The 27,964-nt window shown below is 45.6% G+C and overlaps 1 protein-coding gene across 2 annotated transcripts in view; it reads right to left on the reverse strand.

The window, feature by feature from the left end:
• The window catches only part of ITGA6 (integrin subunit alpha 6), a 75,699-nt gene that overhangs the window by 38,829 nt on the left and 8,906 nt on the right, over positions 1-27,964 (reverse strand). For both annotated transcript variants that reach the window (XM_029226039.1, XM_029226038.1), the window contains exon 2: positions 103-227. In XM_029226039.1, the coding sequence (XP_029081872.1) occupies positions 103-227 (125 nt within the window). The remainder of the gene's footprint in view (positions 1-102; positions 228-27,964) is intronic.

A 27,964-nucleotide genomic window follows, 5' to 3' on the forward strand; every position in this document is an offset into this window, starting at 1 on the left:
CTTGTCCCCCCCCCCCCCCCGCTTTCCTTCCGCCTGGAAAGGGCAAGTGGCATACAAGGCAAGTTGGTCAAGGGAACCCTGAGTGAGTGCAGAAGAACTCACCGTCGTTATCAAATTCAATCCGTGGGCACGGCCCCCGGGAGGTGATGTCGCAGCTGTACAAGCCTCCTGTTCTGTTGGCCTTCTGCAGCGGAAGGGCCACTGCCCGTGGGGCCCCCACGAGCAACCTGTTGACGAAGCAGAGAATTTGCAGATTTGAGTTGAATACGCATGTAACGTTTCAATCAGTCAGAAGCAGGAGATACTGGGGTTATTCTTTATCAAGGAGTCCCCTAATTCTCTGCCAGTTTAGGTGGTGAGGGAGAACAAAAGCAGAGCCCTGTGACACACACACACACACACACACGCAAAACGATGCAAGCACAAGAAAGGTTGTTGAAACAAGGTGAAGGATACGCGCGTCTCTCATCCAATCAGCAGCTCTCTGTGGAGCACGATTCTGGTGTTTCAGAAGCCACGCTTTGCACAGAGCTTGCCCCCTGCACCTAAGCCAAGGACATTATAAGGAGCCCAGACACAACAAACACTCCCACACTGGAGAAGAAAAATGGTCACATTAAACTCAACAAGCGATGATACGTCCATTTCCAACATTGTGCCTTCCTGGGGGTGGTTTTCAAAGGTAATTTTGAATGTCCCCCAGATTTCCAGTTTTTACACTGTCATTAATTAAACCGGGAGGCCATCAGACTGAGGTGGCTCTAACGCTGTGGCAGCCTACGGAAGCGAACCAAAATCTCAGCCTGTAAACGCCTCACTGTTGCAAAACCAAACCCTAAGGGCAACCAATCACAAACTGTGTCCATCCCATCAAATCGTTTCCTTGCTTTGCTTCCTTACTTTCCCTGTGTCTTTCCCTGCTCCTGTCGGTGGAGCATCGCTAACCACTTCCGCTTGACGCTGCCAGGTTCGCACTGATTTCTGCTCAAACTCGTCGAGTTTTTAATATGCCTCAGTTTACCTTTTAACAACACAGATTTGGAACCAAACCTTTGCCCAAGATACAACTCAACTGAATTACTCTTTTGCAGCCTCTTTCTGCATCAATTCTTACTTCCTGGCATTTTGGTCATCTCGACAAGCTCCTCCTTTATCGTCCAATTAATCCCCACCAAGGATTCAGGGATACCACTTACGTACTAGGCATCCTAATATTCCCTCTCCCCTCCCACCTCAGGGTTCTTGCCATCTCCAGTAAGAGGGGCTCCTAAGCCAAACCCACAATCCTGAAAATCTGTTTCCCAGCCAGAGGGATCTTTAGAGACCCACTACCTTTCTGCTGTGTTCTTTTTACTTAATGCCCTTTACTCACCATCAGTTTTACAATCTTTGAGGTCTGGCTGACTGACAAGAGGAGAAGAAACAAAGAGAAAGAACATACACCTGACTGGACAGAGAAACAGAGCTGAAAGGGAAACCAGGCTGGAGTTGGGGAAAAGGGCTGGGAACACGAATGTGAACCAACAACCAACTCCCAAAACAGAAAAGCCACTCCTGGCCTTCAAGAAACTCACAAATCTCAGATGCCAAAAACAAAAGAACAAAGAAACAAACAAACAACCCCACACACACAACAGTCCTTACCACTTTTGTCTTTGCTATGATCCCAATAAAGGATTTAAATTTTTTTTTTTTTTAAACCAATGCAACGCAGTGGGTACAATGCAAAGAAAATGCACTCAGAAAACAGAGACGGGAGCCAGACTCTGCCCAGGGAGAACCAGTGAGGCAGGTCTTACAGAACGATGGCTGGCTTGTGTGGGAACATGCATCCCTTGCACCATCCTTCCTCCCAGACCCTTGGGTGGAAGCACCATCAGCCTCCACCTCCAATTTGTCCAACATTTAAGGGATGAAACAAAACACACCAAAGTACGGAACTGCAGGACCAAGGTGGGGTCCTTGGTGCCTGGAACTTCTGTGCAGAGGCAAGGCCAAGGGCTGTCCCACACCTATTCCGCTAATGTCATTCTTGATCCCAGGAGCACTGACAAAGAGCTGAGAGGTGAACTAGGCTACACTGTGAGTGAACAAGCTCAATTATCCAGTAGGTGTGGAGATGGAACCCTTTCTAAGTACTTCAAGGGATAAGCAAAGTGCTAGGGTCAGAAGCACAAAATCACAGGATGTGGGCACTGGAAGTACCGGAAAATGCATCCAGCCCTCTAACTTCACAGAGGAGGAAACAGGGGCTTTGGGGAGGAGGGTAAGTACCCTGTCCCTAAGACCTCACAGCTAGTTGGGAGCCAGGGAAAAAAACTACCTTGGAGCAATGTTTTCTCCATTCCTCTAAATTGCTAGCTCCTAGGAAAATAAAACCCAGGATTTTAAGGTGTTTACAATTTAAATGAAAGGGCAAAACCTACACAAATGAAACATCGAAACAAGAACTGTTCCATTTACTAAGATTAATTCAGAAAGGGTGAGGGAAGGCGGAGGCGAAGCATTATTGCAGCTGGGTGGGGTGAAGGTCACCAGGAGATTTCCTGTAAAGGTAACGACTCCAACAGGCAAGGCTATAAAGAGCAGAGCAGGCCAGGAGTTCCAAGGTTATTACAGTGTGCCTTCTCTGACCACTTCCTCTCCTCATCCCCGCCCAAGGAGCCTGGCAAGCTACCATAGGCAGGTACTGGGGCTTGTTATTTCCCGTTGACCGTCCTCGCTCATTTGTTCACTTATTCATTCCACAAACATTCAAGAGCCTCCTAGGGTGAGTAAGAATTGCCCCCCTCCCTGTCAAACCCTGGCCCTGTGAGAGCCAGATCCAGAATCGGGTCTTTAAACCACAGGGAGGTAGAAGCAATGGGAGGCCGGGGCAGAGTGCCACGCCGGTCCAGAGGGCACTAAACCTGCCCTGGAGCGTGTGTCACCTAGAGATGACAGGAGCTGGAAGTGGCCCAGTGAGGGGCACAGCATGTGCACGGGCTGAGAGGGAAGGGGCTGGAGGAAATGGAAGAGCAGGAATCGGCGATGCAACAAGACGGGACTGGGGATGGGCAGCCTGATCTGCGGAGCTCCGCGTTCCGGTGCAAAAGGCCACAGATGCGCACCTGCGCAGCGCCTCAGGGCCCCTGGCTTCCGCTGACCATTTGTCCCCAGCAGGGGACAGGTGCTTCCGGGTTTCCTGTTGTTTAAAAAGCTGCGGAGATTGTTCCATTTACATGGACAGTCCTTCAGAGCAAGCCACTCCCTCCAGCCTCTTTTCCCCTGGCTGCGTGGGAGGGCTTCTCCCTCTTCGGTACCTGCAGATTCCACTGCTTCCCAGGCCCTCAAAGGGTGGGCCTCTACCACGCAGGAACCCTTTCACTCCAGTTGGCTGGCTAGTTATAGCGCTGTAGGGACAAAATTTCCCGGATGCTACGAATGCCAAGCTCTTGCAGAAGTTCCCCCGCATTCTTTGGGGTGGCTACTGCATCTGAAAGCTGACCACAGAGAAGGATGGAAGCAGCTGGAAGATTGTGGGGGAGGGGGGGAGAGGGGACAACACATGGGAAAAGGGAACTTGACAAAATAAGAGAAATGTACCTCTGGAGAATAATGTTAGCTGCCTTGTGTTCCCAGCACTATCCTTCCTCCCAGGTCCCTGGACAGTTGGCACAATGAGCCCCGCTTCGGAATCTGTCCTAGCTCAGACGGAGGAGGCAGGGTGCTCTGGGGCCTCAGGCCACAGGCAGCCAGAGGGGGAAGACCAGACACCCATCAGTGGGGGGTGCCCCTGCTCTAGCCGCACCCCATTCCCTGGGACCACACTTACAGGAAGACAGTGATGGGGAGGGAAAGTAGAGCTATAAGTCAGACAAAATCAGTCATAGAAAAGGTGAGGAAGCACCTTGATGGAGGAACACGGTACCCCCAACCAAAGTCAACAACTGGCAGGTGGCTAAATCCTCAAGGGAAAGTCACCGTCTCTTGTTCAGGAAATAAGCAAACTCTGATTTCTGCTTAGAACCAGCCTTAATCACAGGAGGTCACAGTCCATTAGCTGAGGCTATGTCTGGCAAGGATAAAGAATTGAAAATAGAGCTGTAACCAGTCGATGACACCATCCCCAGTGCAACCCATCTACTTCCTCATTAAGTCCTTCAGGACCTGGGCACTGGCCTAAGCCATTCAGAACCCAGCCAGCTCCTGGGATAGCACAGCGAGTGCAGCTCTAGGGGGGACAGTCTGCATCTGGGGGGAAGACTCAGGCCACACCAACATCCAGTTTCTGCTCAAATCCCACTTTTTTCCCTTTGAGGCTGGGTTTAATGTGAGCACCAGGAGCTCTGGGCACTGCAGGGATGGATGCCCACAGCAACTCCTAGGGCCCGGGGAAGCATGTGCCAGGCTGTTCATTTTCTTTTAAGCAGCAGCAGCTGCTTTTTACTGACCCACCCAGTACCACTGGAGGGATTCAGAACTACAGTCTCACCTCACATTCAGAGTGACAGGGACCGAGGAACATGAAGTCATGGCTTTTGAAGGGAAGCGGTGGAAATGAACAGAACAGGGTCTTAGAAACCTATTCCCATATATCAGGTCAGAAGAAAAACTGTAATCAAGGAAGGGCAAGAATCTGGATTTGAACTAAGATTGTTTTAGACACCAAAAGGAACAGGAAAAATTACTTCCCAAATTGCTTTCCACAGGGCCATTGGACAATCACCTCCACTGTTTCAAGCTGTACTGACATAAACACTGCCTTGGGATTCCAACATAATGGAAACTTACCTTTAAAATACAAAACTCAAAATGTGTAAAACCACATAATCTTTAAAGATGAGAAATGAAATTTGAAATAGTAAAATACAATGTAAAAGACAAATTGCACAAGTGTGGCAGTGACTGAGGACATGATATCAATTCAGGCCTTTGGAGTCTAGATCAAAATTCTTGGCACAAAGATGCAGGATCCTTATCATGCTATTAACCACAAGGTTATTTCAAACTTCAAGCAAGCCATACTCCTATTTCCTATAGTCAAGTTCTCCCCCAAGCAGAGCCAGTATACTTTTGCATAACTACATCAACCAAAAGTTCTAAACACTGGGGTACTTTTAAAACTCTAAGGACAATAGCAGCTTGGCTTCATTGTTTTTGGCAATAATTCATTTCCTCAAGGATTAAAGATTCTGCCTCTAGCTATGCAACTTTGTCCCAGGAAATGTGAAATATTGCTTCATTAGAACAAGGACACTATTATTGCTTAATTTAAAACAGCCTTCCTAGTTTGTCCAAATTAAACCTTAATTAGAAGATGGCATTAATAATTCAACTGTGTCACCTCTACATTTAATCCATCTTTGAGCTCAGTCTTTAACAGTAATAAATACGGATGGCAAGAAATCAAAAACAACTTACAGTGGAAAGCAACAGATTCTACACTCATCCCAAGCCCCACTCTCTGGGCAGAACTCCTTTTAAATTCTGGATTTACTTCTCTAGAATGCTAGATATTGATATTATGCTAATACATTTATTTCTTGACTTACCAGCTTTAGGCAATTAACTGTTGACACCACAATATGAAAAGGGGAGAGCTTAAACTACTTGCTACTTTCCCTCCTATGTTTAATAACTATATTACTTTCGGTCTTCTATTTGCTACGCTTTAAGTTTTAAGTAATATATTTAAATTTCTACTTTCTCTTCATCAATTTCTGACAAAATCTCTCCATTCCCCAGCTGGGGAGATGATGCTCTCAGCACTCTGTCTCCTCAACTTTCCTCTTGGTGCCTCCAAGTCCTACCATCCATTGACTATACTTTTACACTATTACCAGAGCTATTACCATTTACAATTTGTCTTGTAACCACATTTTGGTCACCTGTTCTTTTGTACAACCAGGTAAACATTATTCAGTGCTGAACCAAACAGCATTGAAATTATCCTCTATCTGGGACCAGTATCAGAAGCTCTTGTCCTCCAAGGATACTGTTCCTAGCATCAAGGTCAAACAGACTTGCTTTCCTTCCATTCTATCAATTGTTTGGTGTACGTCACATTTGGACCATGACTTCAGCTTTTCTTGGCGTTTCTCATTACCGTTTTTTCTCGCTTACGTTGTTTGCTTTTATTCCAGCCCCAATTGTTTCTAAGCTCCCAATTGTACCTAGTATGAAATCAGGATCTCTTCTTTGCTCAGATGTCCTCCTCAGAGCCCTTGGACCTCCTAGTACCACACAGACTGACTGTTCTTCTAGGTCTGCTGTACAGAGTCAGGGTCATCTGGGTCTGCTGTACGTGGTCATCCTAGCACTTCTCTTTACTGCCCCCTCCTGGATTGGTCTCCTTTGACCTAGGATCTCATGTTTTCCTCTTATTTGGTTTTCTTAAATGTCATCCTAAAGAACAGTACATGATAGGTAAACTGAGTCCCTGCATATACAAAAATGTCATTCTGCTCTCACTCTTGACTGACAGTTTGGGTGTAGCATCTAGGTTGGAAAACACTTTCTTCAGAACTGCTCTAATTTATTCCAGTGTCCAGTGCTGCCAATGAAAATTCTGACGTTAAGTCCTATTTTCGTTTCTTTAAAGGTGACTTTTAGGCTCTGCACGTTAACCCAGGCGTTCTGAACAGCACGACAGTACCTGTGCGTGAGCCTTTTCTCGCTCACTGTGCACTGCGTGGCCTCTTTCAATCTAGAGACTTAGGACATCAACTTCCAGGAAACTCTTACGGTGCATCGGTCATTTTACTCATTCCATTTTCTGTTCTTTCTGGAATCTGTTAGCTAGTCTGTTAGCTAGTGGGACCTCCTGGATTAATCTTCTCACTTTTTCCTTCCCTCTCTCTGGTTCCAGAGACTTGACTTAATTTTCTAGTATTTCTAATGAAATTTAAGTTTCAGCAATTATATTTGTAATCTCCAAAAGCTCTGTGTTTGGATTGCGCCTTTCACATAACAATGCACCCTATTCTTATTTTGTGGATTCACATATTCTCAAATTCTCATATTCTAAGCATTTTACCTAGATGGTTTTTTGGTTTTGTTTTTCCTTTGTTCTTTTTCTGTTTCTTCCGATTTTTCTTCTGGTTTACTTCAGTGATTCCCTTTCATGCTGCTAGCTCTCACCATATGCCTGATAATCCTTGGTTCTCTTGTTTTGCTATTGCCTAAAAAGGTCCATTTTTGGCTTGGTCTCACCCCGATCAGGAATGCTGAAAGGGAGTCCTGGGTGGGGCCTGCTGACAGAGGAATCACTTTAGGCTGAGTGAGTAGGGAGCTGCTGTCAAGACTGAAAACCAGTCTTCAAATGCTAGAGGAGGAAGGCTTAATTCTTGGGCTGCCAGCATTCACACTAGAAGCCCCAGCTTTCCCTAGCTGTTTTTTAAATACTATAACTGCCTTGCTTTACCTCTACAAGAACCCATTCTTGAGCTGTCATCATTTAAGCTTTGTAAAACATGCACCTGTCAACATCCCCACCCCTTTCCCCCCAAAAAGAAAGTACTATGGTTTTTTTGTTTTTGCCAGTGTTAAATTCCAGCGTCCTATATACTCTGTACAGAGAGATGGGGAATGAAGGTGTCATCTGGCATCTGTGGTCCAGCATATAGGCCTTTACTTCCAGATCCACGCCTGATTCCCAGAGCCTGCCTCACCTGACGATTCTCAGGGTGGGCACAAGGCAGACCACCTGCCCCCTTTTTCCCAGTCCCTGCACGATATACCCCTGAGTGTGGCTCCCTCCCTTGTTAAGGCCATAAGCCAGATCCCATCTGCTTTCTGCCTTTTAGCAATAATCTCTCAGCCATCACAGAGCCCTGAGGAGCCTGCAGGGAAACCTGTATATCTAGTCAGCCATCTGGAACCTGTAAGTCAAAATCCAATCATTTCTTGAAGGAATCCAATTTTCACCCCAGCCTGGATTCCTTGCAGTTTGAAGGTAAATGTCCTTTTCCCAGCTGTTACCACAACATCTCTATCATTACAATCACCCCTCATATACCAGGGATTCCTCATAAAGCTCCGTGAATGGGGAAAAAAAAATCCAAAAAAGGGGTTTTTGGCCAATTTGTATATGTAAGCCATTATGAATGTAGGTGAAAGAGTCCACTGACATCTGATTATTTATGCAAACATTTTGAATAACATCTTATTAAAAATTTATCTAATAGTTTTACGCTTATTTTACAAAGCAATTGTATTCAAACTCCATATGCTACTTTGACATTACTTTCTGAAAAGCAATGTCTAACCCAGTTTTCCAGGGCATTTCTAGGACATTTTAAAGTTTATAACCACACCTAAGACTTGCAATTATCGTGTCAAATCCTGAGGAATTATTACTAAATGTGAGCTAAATTTCTTTGCTTCCTTTTTGAAATCATTTTATTTAAAATATTTTAAAACAAATTTAACCTCTATCAGCACCCACAGTTATAAATGATTGAGGTCCCTTTAGGCTAATGTGTTTATAGCGAACAAAATTTTGTTGCTCAAGTAAAGTAATCACGAGGGCAGCTCTCCGAGGAAAATGACTTTATAAGGGCTCAAATATAAGGTGGGATAATTTGGGGATAAAAAATAGATCTTGCCTTATATTTAAAGGTGTATGGAAAACAGCTCTAAAGCCTCCAAGTTGGAAAGCTCTCTGTGCTGTGAACAGGAATCTTAAGAAAGGCCCCTGGGTCACGCCTTCTCCTCCTCTGGAAGGTCTTGGCCCTTCCACACAAAGGCCACGCTGTACTGAGTCATTTTTGGTCAGACTGTCCACAAAGTGGTTAAAGCTTCCAACACTTCGCTGGGCTGACCATAGGTCCAGGTTTCCCCAGGACACTCTTGATTCACACCTATTGTCCCAGGCCCCCTTTCATTCTCAAAAATGTCCCAGTTTGGTAGATGAACTATACAGTCATCCCAGCCTCAGGTATAAAGCTAGCAATGTAACCTGACTGAGGCAACAACTTGAATTTAATAATGCTATCCTTACAGTCCAACTGTGTGCTTGGATATGGCACAGTTTCCCAGGTACCGGGGAGTTACTTCGGCCCGGGAGGCCCTGCAGTCAATTTCCACATGACCAGGCTCGCCGAGGGCAGCTTGTCTGGTCATCGAAGCTCCAATGGCCCTCTGAGAGCCCCTCTCCACCGCAGCCAGGCTGACTCTCCAGGTGTCCACCGGCAGAAGCACTGTCCCTCCTCTGGCTGGAGGGGGAGGTGCCTGCTTTCCAAGGACCAGCGGTCGACGGGGAATGTCCACACCCCACCTACCACCCCCAGCCACCATGAGCAAACCTGGTAACCTGCCAGGTTTTTGCTAAGGATTGCTAAGGAGTTTCGTCCTTTCCTCCCCTTCCTTCTTTACCTGGTGTAGAGAACAGGCATTACAGCTTGCTTGTGCTTTAACCTAAACCCCGCATCTCTGCCTCTGAGTTAAATGGCTTCAGAGGAAGGGCCTGCTTCTCTCTCCTTTGGAACCAGAAAATCTGTCAATCATCAGACTAACTCCCATGTTAGACTTTCCAAAGTACATACATTATTAAAGTTATGAAACTTAAAAAGACTGTTCTTATTTTGATGACTGGTTATTTGAAGATTTAAAAATATACGAGGGAACTCTGCACTCAAGAACTGATATCCAGGGGCTTCCCTGGTGGCGCAGTGGGTAAGAATCCACCTGCCAGTGCAGGGGACACGGGTTTGAGCCCTGGTCCGGGAAGATTCCACATGCCGCGGAGCAACTGAGCCCGTGTGCCACAACTACAGAGCCTGAGCTCTAGAGCCCGTGAGCCACAACTACTGAGCCCACATGCCACAACTACTGAGCCTGTGCCCTAGAGCCCGTGCTCCGCAACAAAAGAAGCCACCGCAATGAGAAGCCTGTGCACCGCAACGAATAGCCCCAGCTCGCCGCAACTAGAGAAACCCTGTGCGCAGCAACGAAGACCCAATGCAGCCAAAAAATAAATAAATTTATTAAGAAAACACTGATATCCAGCAGCAGTGAGCTGTGCATTAGCAAATATTATTGTATTTAATGTGTGCTGTTAGTCCTGAAGAATCATTTCCAAACAACCCAAAAACTAAGTATAGATATGTTGGATAAAACTCTAGTTTTCCTATAAGTAGTCAAGATAGGAAACAGACTCGTCTTTTTCAGGGAAAATCACTGCTATTCACAACCACGTAGCAGTGCCCGGGTGCCTGGCTGAGTGTCTGGACATGAACTCTCTGCCCTCGCCGGCCCTCTGCATAGGTCAGGGCTATGAGGCATCTAGAATGTAGTTCCATGAAGGCACACATCTTGCTGTTTTTAACCCACGAACCTATCCCAAGCTCCTGCAGCTGGTGCCAGCACATGGCGATGCCCAAGTATTCACTGAAGAATGACCACAGCTCAAGCACCTCGAGGTAGGGTGTGTAAGAGCCATTCTCCACTGCCCTGAACAGCAAAGCAAGTAGCAGAGGTCATTACTACCAAGTGACTTGGTGGCAACAGCCATCTACGCAATGAGACCTTGAGTTGGGCAGGTGTGTTAGTTTTCTGTGGCTGCTATAACAAGTTACCACCAACTTAGTGGCTTGAAACACAGATTTCTTATCTTACAGTTCCTGTGGTTCAGGAGTCTAGGATGGGTCTCACTAGACTGAAAAACCAAGGTGTCAGCAGCTCCTTTCTGAAGGTTAGAGGAGGGTGTTTCCTTGCCCCTGCCAGCTTTTAAAGCTGCCTGCATTCCTTGACTCGCAGCCCCTTCTTCCATCTGAAACTGCAGCAAAGTATGTTCAGATCCCTCTTTTGCCTCCCTCTTCCACATTTATAAGGATCCCTGTGGCTACACGGGGCCCACCCGGATAATCTAGGACAATCTTACTAATCTTAAAGTCATCTGATTAGCAACCTTAATCCAACTGCAACTTTAATTCCCCTTTGCCGCTTAACCTAATACATTCACAGGTTTGGGGGGTTAGGACATAGACTCTTTGTAAGCATTATTCTGCCAATTACAGCAGGAAATCTAAACAGTCTCTTTCTTATTGAATTGTACGCAGACACCAAGAACTTCTATTTGGAATGATAACCTAAAATACTTTTGCTGAAGCTAAGTATATGTCAAGAGCACATTCTGGGTTTACCTTCTCCCTCACTTTCGACCCTTTGGACTGGGCTGCTTTCAAACCCCTCAACTACCATGCTCTCTCCTGGCTCAGAACCTCTGCACACACTCTTCTCTCCCCCCGGAATCCTCCTACTCTCCCTCTTCAGGCCTCTGCTTAAAACCCTTCATGTACCTTCCAAGCTAGGCCGGGCCCCACCTCTTATAAGTCCTCATCTACCTTCCCTTCCTAGCACGACCACGGTCAGTAATCATGACATGTGAGAGGAACTGCATACTGGCCACCTCCCTCACCCGAAGGTCAGCTCCATGGGGGCAGGGCCATGTCTGTTCTGTTCACTGCTGTGTCCCCCAGTGTCCAGCTCAGGGCGAGCACTTAACTCAACAGGTTTTTTTTTTTTTTTTTTTTTTGCGATATGCGGGCCTCTCCCTGCTGTGGCCTCTCCCGTTGCGGAGCACAGGCTCCGGACGCGCAGGCTCAGCGGCCATGGCTCACGGGCCCAGCCGCTCCGCGGCATGTGGGATCTTCCCGGACCGGGGCACGAACCCGTGTCCCCTGCATCGGCAGGCAGACTCTCAACCACTGCGCCACCAGGGAAGACCTCAACAGGTATTTTTAATGAACCAAATTCATCATAGTAATTTACACAGCTAAAAAGTGAAGTTCACTTTTAATGATTTCAACATAGCAGATTTAATCTTCTCGGCCTTTTGGCTAAGATCAATGCAGCATAGCAGATTTAAACTAAACCGAGAAACCTTCCACTATTTCTACAAGTGGCCCTGTAGAGGAGAATGGGGGACAGCACTGCCTGCTGCACCCCCCCTACCCCTTGGCCTATTTCCAACAAGTCAGACTTTCCTTTGAGGGTTCCAGTTGGTCTTCAAAATATGTCGGTATTCTGTTTTGTACGGTGATTTTTAAACTGTGTGTAAAAGCTAGATTATAATGCAGCATTGTTTCAGAACAGTTACGCCAACAAATCTGAGTAAATGATGGTGAAATGCTGGCAGCCCGTCTGAGAGCACAACCTTTCAATCATCCCCCTGTTCACTCCTTCATTCCTTCAGCAAATATCTCCCAAGCTCCCTGCTGCAGGAAGCGCTCTGCCCACGTTGTGCCTCCCCGCCTCAGCTGGACCTGTTGGAGCAGTCAGTGGTTCCGATTTCCAGGATTCCTACCAATTAATGCCTTCCCAAGAGACACAAAGGAAACTGGTCTTAGCAACACCTTACACAGACAGCAGTTTGCCTCCGTGGCCCACACTGCATCTGGGAACCACAGGAGGGGCTGGGAGGTTTCAAAGGTAGCTTTAACATCAGTGCTCTTACCCAAGACCCAGCTGCAACGACACACACCAAAATGAGCCCATAGGATGGGTTTTGGGAGAAAGCTTTAAAACATCAACTTGTCAAATGAAGCTTGAACTTTGTTTCTGGGTTTAAACATGCAGAACCCATAAACCCTAATGTTTTTGAATGTCTTTACTCAACCCACTTGGATTTTCCACAGGGCTACTTACAGATGAGAAAATACAGGAGAACTGCCCTGTTCCTGTATGTGGGGTCACCATGTGGCTCTGGTCCTATGACACTGCTACCTTGTTACCACCATCACTTCCCCTCCCTGCCCCACCGAGATTCCAACTGGACCGACCACCTGAATTCATCCTTTCCACCAGGCTCTTCTTTCACGCTTCCACACTGCACAGATGCTGTCCATTCCCCGCAGAACATCTGCCCCAACCCCAACTCTTCCCTAGACCTCCGAGACTCAACTCCAGCATCGCCTCCATGAGTGAATCCCAGCCCTCTCTGCCTCCTCAGGTGTTGGTTGCCATGTGGACCGTAGCTGAGAATGCCCACCGACCCCCACCAGGCCCTGGTTTCCCGGAGGAGCTCATGGAGCCCAGCTTGATCTCATCTGAGCCCCTGATTTTAGGGAGACAAGAATAAAGGTTCAAAGAGGACCTGCCCAGGTCCTGTGGTCAGTTACGCAGCCTGCATTTAAGACCTTAATAGTCAAAACAATTAACCACCTGGAAAGAAGAGCTAGAAGATCAAGGGAAACTGGACAAGGAAACTGACTACATTCCACCTCTTTCTGAATCAAATTCTGAAGCCGTATTTCATTCACCGTTTGAGAGGAATCCCCAGAATATCAAACTCCTCCACAATCTTAGCAGTAAGATTAAGCACCAGGGGCTCGGCTCCTCTTCACTGTTAGAACCTGACGTGATATTTCTAGGAGGGCACCATGCGGAGAGCTTTGAACTGTGGGCTCACGTCCCTTATTTAAGAGGAGAGGGACCCAAGAGTCTCTGTGACTTCCCAAGTCTAGTTTCATGTTGATCTTCTAGTCCCGTCCAATTAGGAACTAGACTGGGCAGCTGGAGGAAAAGGCAGCAAGGCCTATGATACGAGCCCATCAATACTTGCCAGATTTATCCTCCCCCTCGCTGGCGGCTCCCCTTCCAATAGATCTTGGAGGCTTTCCTTGTCTCTGGCTATACTCTTGTCCTGGGGCTGGAAACACCTTTATTTAACAGGTGACTCTCAGAACATCTTTTCAGCCCAGACTTCGCTACTCTCCACGCTCCGACACCCAGCTGTCTACTAGACGTCGGCACTTAGCATCTCACATTTAACGTGTTCAACACAGAACTCAGCATTCCCCCAGCCACGCTCCCCACAATCCTTCCCTCTCTCAGTAAATGTACACTATCCACCCACGTGTCTCTTCAGGCTAGAAACCTAGGAGTCATCCTTGATTCCTCGCTTTCCCTCACCTTCCACATCTGAGGCATCAGTACATTCTCTTGGCCCTGCCTCCACATTTCACTCTGACCCACATCTCGGTGGCTCCTTTGCTGTAAGGATGGTCCAAGCCTCCATCTGGTCACATCTGGACAATTGTAATATCCTTCTGACTGGTCCACCTGCTTCCGCTCTTGTCCCGCCCCAGCCCATCTCCGCAGAGCAACCACTGCTCTTTCTACGTCTTAAGTCACATCACATCACCCCTCTGCTTACAGCCCTCACTGGGTTCCCATGGCCACTGGCATGAAATGCAACCTCCCGCCATGCTGCACAAGGCCCTACGTGAACTGCCCTTTACCTGCCGCTCTAGCCTCACTCACCTCGGGTGTGCACTCCTGCCACACTGGCCTGGCTTCTGGCATTTGAACACACCAACCTGTTTTCCATTTCAGGGTCTCTGCAGTCACTTCCTTCGGCTGAGACCATTCCTGCCTCAGATTTTTGTGGGATGCACCCTTCACATCCCTCAACTCACAAGTCACCTCCTCAGAGAGGCCCTCCTTACTCATCCTACCTAGAGCTCTCCCTAAGGCACTGTCTACAGATTCTCCCTATGTAAGGATCTTCACAGCCCTCATCAGTACCTGAAATGACAAGGTTCGGCACTTTGGGTCAACTGCCCATCTTCCCTGCGCTAGAATGCTACTGGCTCCAAGGGTGCGGGGGCTCTTCTTTTGCGCCCTGAACACACACCTAGAGCAGTACCTGGCAGGTAGATACTGCTCATGCATCCTAGGCTCTCTGCCTTAGCGAAGGAGATTGCTCCCTACTCAGGTGTGCTAACTACTCACATTTGTACGGCACTCTATAATTACAAAGTCCTTAACATACACTTTTATTCAGCTATGTCTCAGCAACTGGGAGGTAGGCATCTGCATCTCAGAGATGAAGAAACCGAGGCTCAGACACCACCTGGCATGGGTAGGGCTTCCCACGTGCCATACTCTTCCCACTGCAATGGCAGCCACCCCCTGCCGTCTGTCCCCACACTAGCCATCCATCCTAGCTGCCCCTATGCCCCTCACCTGCCAAGCACACAAAGGTCTTGGTGCCTTGGCTCATGCCATCCTGCCCCCGTTCCACCAAATCCTCCTCAACAGCAACTTCCAAACTCCAGCTCTAGGCTTTATATATCAAGACCCTGTCTCAAGTTTCACCTCTCCAAAGTAAACTTCCCTGGACCAGGATTTCTCCCAACTTCACTTAATTAGACTACAAACGCCTTGAGGGCAGGAATCTGGTCCCTTTTTTTTTTTTAAAATAACCTCAAGGGGTGTTTGGCCAAGAAAAACCAAAACCCTACCTAACTATACTAACTGGCTGATCCAGTAGGGCAAGCCTGAGCAAAAATTCACAGTGGAACAAATCTGTTCACTTCCTAGCCTTGGGTTTTCACATTTACACAGAAAGGTAAATTTTCTCTATGAACTACAACCTCACTTTCAAAAGACTAGATTTCTAACAACCTTCCGAGAAATCACATGAGAAATACATACCTTAACCTGCAAATCAGGGCAAATAAGCAATTATTATTAATACACTGGAGCTATCATCTCCCATGCTCTTACAATGTATTAGGCACTCTGCTATGAGTTCTTTAAGAAGTAGACACTGTTACTACCACCCATTTTACAAATGTGGATGCAGGTTCAGAGAGGACAAGTAACTTGTCCAATGTAACACAGCTGGTAATTGATGAAATAGGGGTTCTGCCCAACACTCCCTAATCTTGCTCTACATCACTACACCCAAATTCTTCTTTCTGCTTCATTGGAAAACATCACTAAAGTACTTTAATCTATCCACCTTTTTTAAAAAGTATTTATTTTACAGGAGTTATAATTAAGGTCTATAAAGCACTTTAAGATCCATGCCACAGGGGCCCAAAGGATACTTGTGGTCTTTATGTGGATCACAAAACCAGTCATCTTGTCCTGGCCTTCCCAACATTTCTTGAGACTTTTTTCCTGTCTCCTTGGAGAAACATGCTGGAACTAAATTCAATCTCCAGTGACTCTGAAACTCCTGTGACATCTGAGCCTGAGGGTTCTGTTTCTTACTTGACTCAGTACATTTTACTACAGGTGTGTCTCTGACTAAGAACAAGGGAGCTCATACAATAAAAGAACACCCAAAGCAGAACATGTTTTTATTATCCACAACATGCAACTCCTCTTCCAGCTCAGAACCTCAACCATCAACTGGGGGGGAAAAATGTGAAATCACGGCATCAATTTCAACTATTTAACTGGAATGCCAACAAGGGCGGTCAGATCAGCAACATGGAGAAGCGGGTGGGGAAGGAATTCTGGTTCCAGCCCTGGCATCAATTTTTGGAATGACCTTGGTTCAACACTTGCTTCTAACCTCCCAACAACAGAGATTTAAATAATCTCAAGGAAAAAGAATATAGTTAGCACCCAACAAGATAAAATCATGATACTGGCCTATATTCAGAATGGCCAAGAATTCCACTTCAATTCAACAAAAAATGATGAAGTATAAATATATAAACCAGGGACTTCCCTGGCAGTCCAGTGATTAAGACTCTGTGCTTCCAGTGCAGGGGAGGCAGGTTTGATCCCTGGTCGAGGAATTAAGATCCCACATGCCGCGCAGCCAAAAAAAATTAATTAATTAAATAGATAACTAGCTCATTTTAAAAAATAAAATCATGAGCTGAGAAGGGCTTTTCAGCTGACCAAGCAACTGATTACCAGTAAGACATCACTCAAGGAGTTATAATAAAAATGCTTTCATCCCATAATTCAAAAAGACACATGCACCCCAATGGTCATTGCAGCTCTATTTACAATAGCTAGGTCATGGAAGCAACCTAAATGCCCATCGACGGACACATGGATAAAGAAGATGTAGTACATATATACAATGGAATATTACTCAGCCATAAAAAGGAACGAAATTGGGTCATTTGTAGAGACATGGATGAATCTAGAGACTGTCATACAGAGTGAAGTAAGCCAGAAAGAGAAAAACAAATATCGTATATTAACGCATGTATGTGGAACCTAGAAAAGTGGTACTGATGAACTGGTTTGCAGGGCAGAAATAGAAACACAGATGTAGAGAACAAATGTATGGACACCAAGGGGGGAAAGCGGGGCAGGGGTGGGGGTGGGGGTGTGATGAATTGGGAGATTGGGATTGACGTGTATACACTAATGTGTATAAAATGGATAACTAATAAGAACCTGCTGTATAAAAAATAAAATTCAAAAACCAAAATGCTTTTATCTACTGCAGTAAGAAAAGGAAGAATGAAAATCTCCAAGCAATCCTGTTCTTTCAGTTTTACAAAGCAGTTGCTTGTCCAATGTGGCACTGGATCACTTCCTGTGCTTCTGAATTATCAGATACCTGACTTCCCCGTTGCCAAGTCAAATCACATTTGTCCTTCTAGTGAGCTGTCCTTTTAAGAAACCTGTCTGAACTGGACTGTGAGCCCACCCTCCCATCCTTGACCTTCACACAGTGCTTGGTTCACGGGCATTTAGCAAATTTCTGGTAAATAAAATTTTATAATTATCATTGCATTTCATAATTTTAAATTCAAGTATGTTGTTACCATATGGTTTTTCTATGCCAAGTGGACTGAGCATATCGTCAGTGCTAACTCAAAAAAAAAAAAAAAGACTCATTTCTTAAAGGCTGTTATCAAATAAGCTCATTTGCAAAGGAAAAAGTGACTTTTCAATTTCCATCATGTTGCAGTCAAATGCTTTTAATAAAAGCCAAGAGAAAAGGTATATCTAAAAAGCACATACCTGGTAGGTCACTGTATCCATTTGACTATTCCAACAGCTTAGGAAATCCAGATTTTTCAATGTTTTGAAAAGGAAATTAATATGATCACATAGTTTATTTTCTAAATGAGATAACTGAAGCAACGGGCTTAGTAGCTGGGCCAGAGACTGCTGGCTGGCACCCAGTGCCGGTTTCCCCCTTTTTCCATATAGTAAAAGAACTTTTAGCTGGGCATAGGGCCATAGAAAGCCCGCGCACAGGAACGAAGACCCAATACAGCCAAATTAATTAAGGAATTTTTAAAAAATATTGAGCAATCAATATGACTTGGAAACCAATTAATCAGCACAGATGGTGGTGTAGTATTGGAGCTACATCCCAGAGCGCCCTGTTGTATTAGGACATTTCCCCATTAGTTGCTGGATTGTGGCAAAATATGGGAGCGGGGGGTGTCCTATAGGAAGAGTGGCCAGGGCAGTGTCGAAGGACACTCGGGAGACGGGGGAAAGCTCTTACCAACCAGAAGTATTTTGAAAGTTTAACAACTAGCACTACTTTATTGGTATACACTGGCTACGCATCCGTCCTACTTGGGCCTGTCATTATTGGGATAATACGGTACATGCTTATCACAGCTACCACCTCCAGCTAGTCCACGCCTTCTTACCTGCCTGGTAACACACTGGTAAGTCAAAACTGTAGTCAGAAATGTGAGGGAGTTCCACGAAGACCTGGTGGGTTCAAGTCCTGGCTGTACCACCTATTAGCTGGGTGTCATCTGTATGATTATCTGTGAAATGCTCCTATCTAAGTTTTCTCATAGGGTGTTGCAAGGATCAAATGAAACGTCAAATAACCCTGTTAACTCCAATGCAGGGATGAAGCACTACATGTGCTCTTATCAGTATCTGGTGAACACACATTCCAACAAGCCATTCTAATTTTAACAAGTAAATTTTAACAAGCATAGGTCCAGGTGGGGCACAAATGCTGAAGCCATGAGGAATCCCAACAGCTTGGGCTTAACACTGTCAACTCTAGCTGTTGAAAAGATTCCAGCAACTCTGCCAGCTGAGTAGCCTATAATAATATCAGATGGTAGGATATAGTTTGTGATAGAAAGTCATGAAGAGCAGCCAGACACACCTCCGGAATCAGCCATGATCATTAAAACAATGCTGGGCAAGCCACTGCACCAGGAAGTGATCCTCTACCTAAGGTGAAAGGAGGAAGGTATAAAATTCTTCACTGCAGCACTGCTTTTAACAGCAAAAGATTAGAAAATACCTGAATATCCAGATTGGTTCAGTGAATCATGGTTCATGCTTAAAAATGAACACTATGCAAACATTAAAAATACTAAAGAAGCTCTTTATTTACATCAAACAAGCTCTAAAATATGCCGAGGGGAAAAAAAAAAGCAAGGTTCAGAAAAATACACGTGGCATGCTATCATATGTAAAAAAAAAAAATGTAAATCCTTTCACAGGTGTCTGCAAATTTATAAGCAAATATAAACATATACAACCAACTAGTAAAACAACTGTTGTCTCCAGGAAGAATAGGATGACTAGAGACCAGAAGTGCAAGGGTAATCTTTTTTTAGTTTTTATATTTGTACCATGTGAGTATATTACCTATTCAAAGGTAAATTTAAAATGTAATTTTAAAAATGATGTTGGTTGATGGACACTGGCTTATTAAAAGCCTTGCAAAGAAAATGACAGAGATAGATGGTCATGGAGGTTAAAAATCAGTGCCCAAATCCCACTCCTGGGCATATAACCTGAGAAAACCATAATTCAAAAAGTCATGTACCACAATGTTCACTGCAGCTCTATTTACAATAGCCAGGACATGGAAGCAACCTAAGTGTCCACTGACAGATGAATAAAGAAGATGTGGCACATATGTACAATGGACTATTACTCAGCCATAAAACAGGAACGAAACTGAATTATTTATAGTGAGGTGGACGGACCTAGAGTCTGTCATACAGAGTGAAGTAAGTCAGAAAGAGAAAAACAAATACCATATGCTAACACATATATATGGAATCTTAAAAAAAATGGTTCTGATGAATCTAGGGGGCAGGACGGGAATAAAGACGGAGATGTAAAGAATGGACTTGAGGACATGGGAAGGGGGAAGAGTAAGCTGGGATGAAGTGAGAGAGTGGCATGGACATATATACACTACCAAATGTTAAATAGATAGCTAGTGGGAAGCAGCGGCATAGCACAAGGAGATCAGCTCGGTGCAGGAGATATGGGGATATATGTATATGTATAGCTGATTCACTTTGTAATAAAGCAGAAACTAACACACCATTGTAAAGCAATTATACTCCAATAAAGATGTTAAAAAAAAATCAGTGCCCAGAAATCATGAAAAGGCAAACCTCATAACTGCATAGGACAAGCTCACACGTGCTTTCTGTAGGCAGCTGCAGGCAGGCAAGAGTTAGAGACTGAGTTTCACAGCCCATTCCAGACGTGTGACGACACACCAATAAAGAGGCACATAAACCCGTACCTACTGTGTACCAGGCACTGTGCTGGCCGGCCATCTGGGTGTTACAATCAAGTGCAAATGTACTGTAATGGACAGAGGCTGTGAAATATACTGAGGAGGGACACATAGTTTTTCAAGGCTGGAGCCCGCTGTGTCCCCCTTTGCCTGGCAAACTAATAAAGCTACTCTTTTCTACTCTTGCAAAAAAAATTTTTTATACACACACACACACACACACACACACACACACACACACACACACACACACACACACACACACACAGTGAAGCGAGGAAATCCAACCAGCTGAGAGGGTGGACAAGCTTTCCACCACAGTCAAGTGAGGTGCAGAATAAAATGCAATGACATCAGAAAGAGGAACCGTCACTTGGCTATAAAAGTCCACGAAACTGACAGCATTCAGGGGAACGTCTCAGCTATGGAGAAACAACACAAAATGCTCACCCCTCACATCTTCCTTTAGAAGGGAATGAATGTGCCCAGTTCAGGAGCATCTCGATATGCAGGGTTTAAGTGCGGTAAGTACCTTTGACAAATAGCTGCAGGGTTCAATAAATGCCTTTGCCTTAGATGCTGTGGACACTGTCCGACCCAGCCCGCAGCAGCCACCTGCCACAGGGAAGAGCAGGAGTGAGTCACTGCCTGAGGCAGTACCTCACCTTACATCTTATCTAAAGCATGAATGAGAGGTGTGGAGGGAGCCTGGGTGGCTTGTTCAGAAACAGAGGGGGTAGGGATTCCCCATGGGGAACACACAACCGCTTCTGCGTGCTCAACCGCAATCCCAGGCCCGGTTCCTCATGGAGAAACGGTTATCTCAGAAACTCAGGATGGCAATTTTTTTTTTTTAATTTATTTAATTAATTTATTTTTTGACTGCATTGGGTCTTCGTTGCTGCGCACGGGCTTTCTCTAGTTGCAGTGAGTGGGGACTACTCTTCGTTGAGGTGCGCGGGCTTCTCATTGTGGTGGCTTCTCTTGTAGAGGACAGGGTTCTAGGCATGAGGGCTTCAGCAGCTGTGGTTCGCGGGCTCTAGAACACAGGCTCATTAGTTGTGGTGCATGGGCTTTAGTTGCTACGCAGCATGTGGGAATCTCCCCAGGCCAGGGCTCGAACCCGTGTCCCCTGCATTGGCAGGTGGATTCTTAACCACTGTGCCACCAGGGAAGCCCAGCAACTCTTTTTGATGAGTACAGATTTTCAAAGAAACTTGGTGGAACTTGAACAGATCTGCTTAAGCTTCCGGTGACATTTTATAAAAACAGACACATTGGCTAGATTGATCCCTGCAAGGGTGGGCAGTGGAGGTCGAAAACAGGGAGGGGCTCAAGTGTGGAGAGAGCCCTGGACACTAGGGGGAGGAAGGGTGGAGGGGCAGCTCTGCCAGTAGCTGGCTGCATGACGGACAACAAATCCTAGGCCTCCAGTTCTTTATCTATAACATGAGAGAGACGGACTACCTTTCTAGATCATTCCCTGGGTTCCTTCCTAACTTCTGCAGGGGTAAGTAGTTTTGGTAGTAAAGCAATCCACAAAAGCATTATTGGGTAATATGACTACGCTTTGTGCATGTGTGGGGGTCAGATTTCTTTTAAAGCACGTTTCTGTTTTATTTGTGAAGAATGACGCACGTCAGCCTCCACGTTAAAGCAAACACAGATAAATCAGTCCCAACCTCTTGCCTACGGAGGGCCCACAATTCAGAACCACCAGTAAGCTTTATTTTGACAGCTCCCAAATAGCTTACTAGAAATTTCATAATGAAACATCAATAAGAACAAAGAAAGCCTATTAAACTCAACAGATTCTGGCAATACAGAAATTAGTCATTAGAAATCCAAAGAGACAAGGAACAGAAGAAAAAGATAATCGAATACCTGGGAGCATCTTTAACAGGGCTCTAAAGAAAGCAGGGGGTGGGTGGGTAGAGAGGGTGGTATGAACAAAGTATTTGCAAGACAAGCTAAAGCCAGCCTTGCCACCAGGGACAGCTGTCAGTCTAATCTGATGTTCCCGAACACACACTTCCTCCTGAACATCAACCCATGAATGGGCCACTGTCACATCAAACCTCAGCTGCACCTGCACTCAGTGTGCCACTGAAATCGGTTTCATTTCAAAGCTACTAAGAGGTAGGTAGGAAGGGTAGCAAGATAAAAGAAACAAATGGCCAGTTTTTTTTAATCTGTTGCCATTTCCTCATAACTCAGCAAAAAACTTAAAACAAATTACTTCAGTTTCTCAAAGAATATGCAGTGAGGAGCCCTAGGGTTCCACAAATGGAGCCAGGCGCACAGCTGCTGAAATCAACCAGGAGCCGTCCTTTACGAGATTGGAAAGACATACTAAGCTAGGAGACGGAATTTTTTGTTTTTTAACATCTTTATTGGAGTATAATTGCTTTACAATGGTGTGTTAGTTTCTGCTGTATAACAAAGTGAATCAGTTATATGTATACATATATCCCCATATCCCCTCCCTCTTGCATCTCCCTATCCCATCCCTCTAGGTGGACACAAAGCACAGAGCTGATCGAGGAGATGGAATTTTTTTTTTTTTTTTTTTTTTTTTGCGGTACGCGGGCCTCTCACTGCTGTGGCCTCTCCCGTTGCGGAGCACAGGCTCCGGATGCGCAGGCTCGGCCGTGGCTCACGGGCCCAGCCGCTCTGCGGCATGTGGGATCTTCCCGGACCGGGGCACGAACCCGTGTTCCCTGCATTGGCAGGCGGACTCTCAACCACTGCGCCACCAGGGGAGCCCCGAGGAGATGGAATTTTTAACATCATAAATTTATTAAAATTTTAATTCCATTGCCACTAATCTATGTTAGAATATCATATCAGATGATATGATTTAGCACAATTCTATGTTTAGGTATTTAAGTTTGGTTTATCAATATTTTATGCCCTCATAATAGGGCCATCCTGAAGGGTAAGTTGTGACAAAGTGAGAGAGTGGCATGGACATATATACGCTACCAAACGTAAAACAGATAGCTAGTGGGAAGCAGCCGCATAACACAGGGAGATCAGCTCCGTGCTTTGTGACCACCTAGAGGGGTGGGATAGGGAAGGGTGGGAGGGAGGGAGACGCAAGAGGGAAGAGATATGGGAACATATGTATATGTATATGTATAACTGATTCACTTTGTTATAAAGCAGAAACTAACACACCATTGTAAAACAATTATACTCCAATAAAGATGTAATAAATAAATAAATAAAATAGTAGGGCCATCCTGATTACGGGGCACTCCAGAAGAAGTTTAAGGAGTACAGGGGTGTTCACAACCATGTGGGTGTTTAACACTACTGAACTGTATACTTTAAAATGGTTAAGATGATAAATCTTATGTGTATTTCACCACAGTTTTTTTTTTTTTTAAAGTAGTAGTACTAATATCAGGGCATAAAGGATCATTCTAAAGAAATGGTCATCCCACTTCCTATTTTCTACAAGACTTCAGTGTATTTGGGAAATTAACTCAAAGGGCTTAACAAATGCCTTTTGGGCACTCATTTCTGTCTAACAGATTGGAACCAAAAGTGGACAAGCCATCAGCCTCGCTCTTAAGAAGCTCACAAACCGGCAGGAATAATGTCCAGCAGGGAGACATTTAGAGTGCCTTCCATATGCAGGGGATTTGGCCAGGCCAAGAGGGCAAACAGATGCTGTCTTACGTGCAAGCACCTATACATACATCAGCAGAGGCTAACTAACGCTGACCTGGAGAATTCTGAGACTCAGCTGGAAGAAGTGCTACGGTCATTTGGAGTGCCCCCAGTTGGCAGGGGGGAAAGGACAACAGTGGCTGTGTATTTGCTATCGCTATACCAGGCCATTATGGGGGAAAGACATTTAAAAATGTGAGATACTGTTCTATTAACAGCAAGACCACAGGGTACAGGTTCAATTACAGGAATCGCCTACCAAGATGTAGACGTGTATGGCATGGCACCTGGTGGACTGAGCATCGGGCAGCTGGGTTCCAGGGCTCATGCCGCTACTACCTAGCTGTCGCTCGATGTTCCTGGGTGTCAGTCACCCCTCTGCAGAGAAAGGGTTGTGCCGGTCAGCGGTTCAACCATTTTCTCAGAAGCCCTGACTGACAGGGGAGATGAACAAGTATGGGGGCATAGCCCAAGATGACCGCCAAAAGCTTGAACTGTCTTTAAAGCCTTGTGTTTTATATTAAAAACTTACTCATATTTCATTCTGCACTATACTGAGATAATTTTTTTTTTAATAACTCACCACCATGCCACCTCCGAAAGACGTTCCCTAATGAATCTGTGGTACACCCCAGGGTGAGGGTGGTATGGTCCTGATGAGCCACACTTGCGTAACTGCAGAGATATTCTATATCCTTTTGGATTCAGATTTACCTCAAGCTACCTCTTTAGCCAATAACACTTATCTTGAAAGAAGAGACTGAAAACTGCCAGTATTTTAGAAGCCACAGTGCCATTTAGTCTCGTTTTCTACCTCCCTGACAACTCAACAAGTCCATACGTTATTCTTGTTCAATGCACGCAGTGAAATGCTGCATACGTTGACCATGATCACCAAGACAATCAGTCGGGCCAGGGAACAGGAAGCCGGGCCTCGGCACCCCTGCGTGTTGCCCACTCACTCTCACCCAGCATGGTACCCACCCACCTGCCAGTGCCCCACTCCCACCATGTCCACCCAGCCTGCAGGACACACGGATGCTGTGCTGAGACAAAACCAGATGCTGGAGCTGCAGATACTCCTACATGGGAAACGTCCACCCAACACATAAGGTGAGCCTTGTAAGAATTTAACAAAATAAGAAGCTGTGCTTCTCTGTAGCTCAAATATAGCATAAGAAACTGGAAATCCTTAAAGGGTTTTGCCTTGTTTCCATCTTCTCTTCCTTCCTCCAAGTCCTGTGTTTCCCCTTCCTCTCTTCAAGGCAATGTGATAGTTCCCATCTATCTGTGAACCTCTCCCCGGACTCTGGGGGCAACTTCACCTTTGATCTGACCCCCAAAGGGTAACCTCTACTGTCTGCCAGACAGTAAAGATAAGATAGCTACAAAACTCTCCCATGTGAGGGGATTATAGTACGATTTTACTCTAAGGCAGCCACAACAGGAAAGGCTAGTGTTACTGGACGTGATGGGCATGATGCTAAGAGCTTCACACTCACTACAGTCCATCTTCACAACTCTGCGGGGTAGTTATCATTAGTGCCTCCATTTTACTGATAAGCACAAGCAACTCGCCCAAGGTCAAGTCCACAGAATGGGAAGCAGCTGGGATTCAAACCCCACACTCCTTTGCCTCTAGAATGGAGTTCTTACTCCTACGAGGCAAACTTCTATGCAGGTATTGAGTAAATTAGGGTTAATGATCTATTACTATTCACTGAGAAATTAAAAGCAACCAGAAAAGCCTCACAGTCTCCCACCGACCTGCATCCGGGCCCCTTTATTCTGTGGTGTGATGAGCTACCTGTGCTCCAGTAACCAGGCTAACTTCTCCACTGGTGTATCCCTCTCACCTACTCACAGACATCACACCAGCCATTCTCCCCACTCCTGCCTTCACTTTTCCCTTTCTACTGAATTATCCTCATCAGTAGACCAGCTCACTGTCACTTCCTCCCCTCTTAAAAAAAAAATAAGATTCCCTCTTAACCCCAGTTTCCCCCTCCAGCTCTTGCTCTGCTCCCCTCTTCAGCTGAGTCCCTATTCTTCACCTCCAATTCGTCTTCTAGTCTCTCACCAACCCAGTCCAACCAGGCATTGCTTCCACTCCACTCCACAAGGCTTCTGATAAGGTCACCAATGGCCTCCCTATTGCTAGGCCAGGGATCAACTCTCAGCGTCATCTGACACGACTGATTTATCACTCCGTCTCTGAAACACCTGCATCATGAGGCTTCCAGGATAGCACATCACCTAGCTCCCCATCTTACTGGCCATCCCTCTCCGTGCCTGGCGCTGGTCCCCCCATCTCCCTAACCTCTACGTGGGGAGTGCCTTGCATCTGTGTCCTTAGTCTCTATCTTCACCTCCTTGGTGAACTCATTCATTCAGCCCACCATTCTCAATACAACCCAGAAGCCCAGGGCTCCACTATTTGTATCTCCAATCCAAACCTTTCCGCCTAAACTTCAGACTCATATTCTTCGACTGCCTTCTCAACAGCTCCACTTGATGTCCAGACATCTCAAGCCTAGGATCTCCAAAATTAAATTCCTGCTCTTCACCCTAAATCCATTTCTTCTATAGTCCACCCTAAACCATTGAATGACAACGGTTTTCTCTTCCAGCTTTTCTCTCTCTCTTATGTCTATTCCATAGGAAATCCTGTTGACTGTACTTTCAAAATATATCCAGAATCCAACCACTTCTCGCTGTCATCACTGCTGCTATCCACTATCAACTCTTACCTATTAGTAAAAGGACCCTCCTCATTAAGATCACTACATCTATATACTTGAGTCTACTCTCAATAATGTAGCAGCTAGAGAAATCCACTTAAACTCTAAGTCAGAATATGTCATACTCTTCTCAGAATCCTCCAATGGCTCCCCATCTCATTCGAGAGTTAAAAACCAGTCTTTCAAAGACCTATAAGGCTCTACACAATTTGGCTCCAAGGAGACTATACAGGCTTCCTTGCTGTTCCTGAACATGCTAGGCATGCTTCTGCCTCAGGGCCTTTGCACTTGCTGTTCTCACCACCAGGGATACTTTCCCCCCAATATTGACATGGCTTGCACCTTCTCAGTGAAGTCTTCCCTGCCCGATGGCCAATCACTCCCTACCCCACTCCCACTCTTTGGTCCCTCTCTCCACTTCATTTTCCCCTGTATCACTATTACCATCTAACATAATACCCCTATTTATTTTGTCTCTTCCATCAGAACCTAAGTAGGAATTTTATCTATTTTGTTTGCTGCTGTATCTCTAGCCCTAGAACGGTGCCCGAGCATTTATTAGCAACTTTTATATGGGAAAAAGGAGAAGCTGCTTATGGTTTTTCTAGCTAGTCCAGAACATACTCCCCTCCAAGTTTTTACTTGGTCCTCATGTTCAAGTAAGGATAAAAATCCCTATTATCTTTTAGGTTGAAATATCCAACATACATGCACATACACAGAAATAAACGAGCTTACAAAAGACCAATTTCTTATCCCATGTAGTGAAAAACTTTCTCTGTTGGCTTCTGGTTGGTGGTGTGGCTAAGCTGAGGGGATCATCCTCTGAGGGTCCCCAGGACACTTCTCCACACTCCCACACCCTTTCTCAGTTCATCTCTGTAGCAGCCTTGGGCCCTTTCTGAATACACGGCTTAGAAAGTACTTTTCTCTCTAAACTGGCTGGTCAGATATGGAATGTGAAAAGACTTTACCACGTGCTGTGCATTAAAACACTTCTCCAGCTGGCCCCCAAAGTCTTCCCTTGAGGTCTGGACCATCTAATTCAGTGGGTCTCTCCTTCGGTCTTCCCCAGGACCCTATCCTTGATCTTCTAGAAGGCCCAACAGAGTCCAGAGCCATCTCCTTCTGCACTTGTGGGTTCGTGCAGAGACTCTTCATCACCCAGATCTGAAAGCCAGATCGCAACTTTTTCTGAGTATTGTCCTAAGTCGGCCCGTGGGCCTACTCTCACGAGCAGCCATGAGGCCTCGGTGGCAAAGCCATTTTCCTAGAATCATGTCTGCATATCCACTTGAGCACATCTAAACCTCTCTAAGCTTTT

Source organism: Monodon monoceros, unplaced genomic scaffold (assembly GCF_005190385.1).
Source record: "Monodon monoceros isolate NGI ecotype Baffin Bay Population unplaced genomic scaffold, NGI_Narwhal_1 Super_Scaffold_16, whole genome shotgun sequence".
In the NCBI taxonomy this organism is placed as follows: Eukaryota; Metazoa; Chordata; class Mammalia; order Artiodactyla; family Monodontidae; genus Monodon; species Monodon monoceros.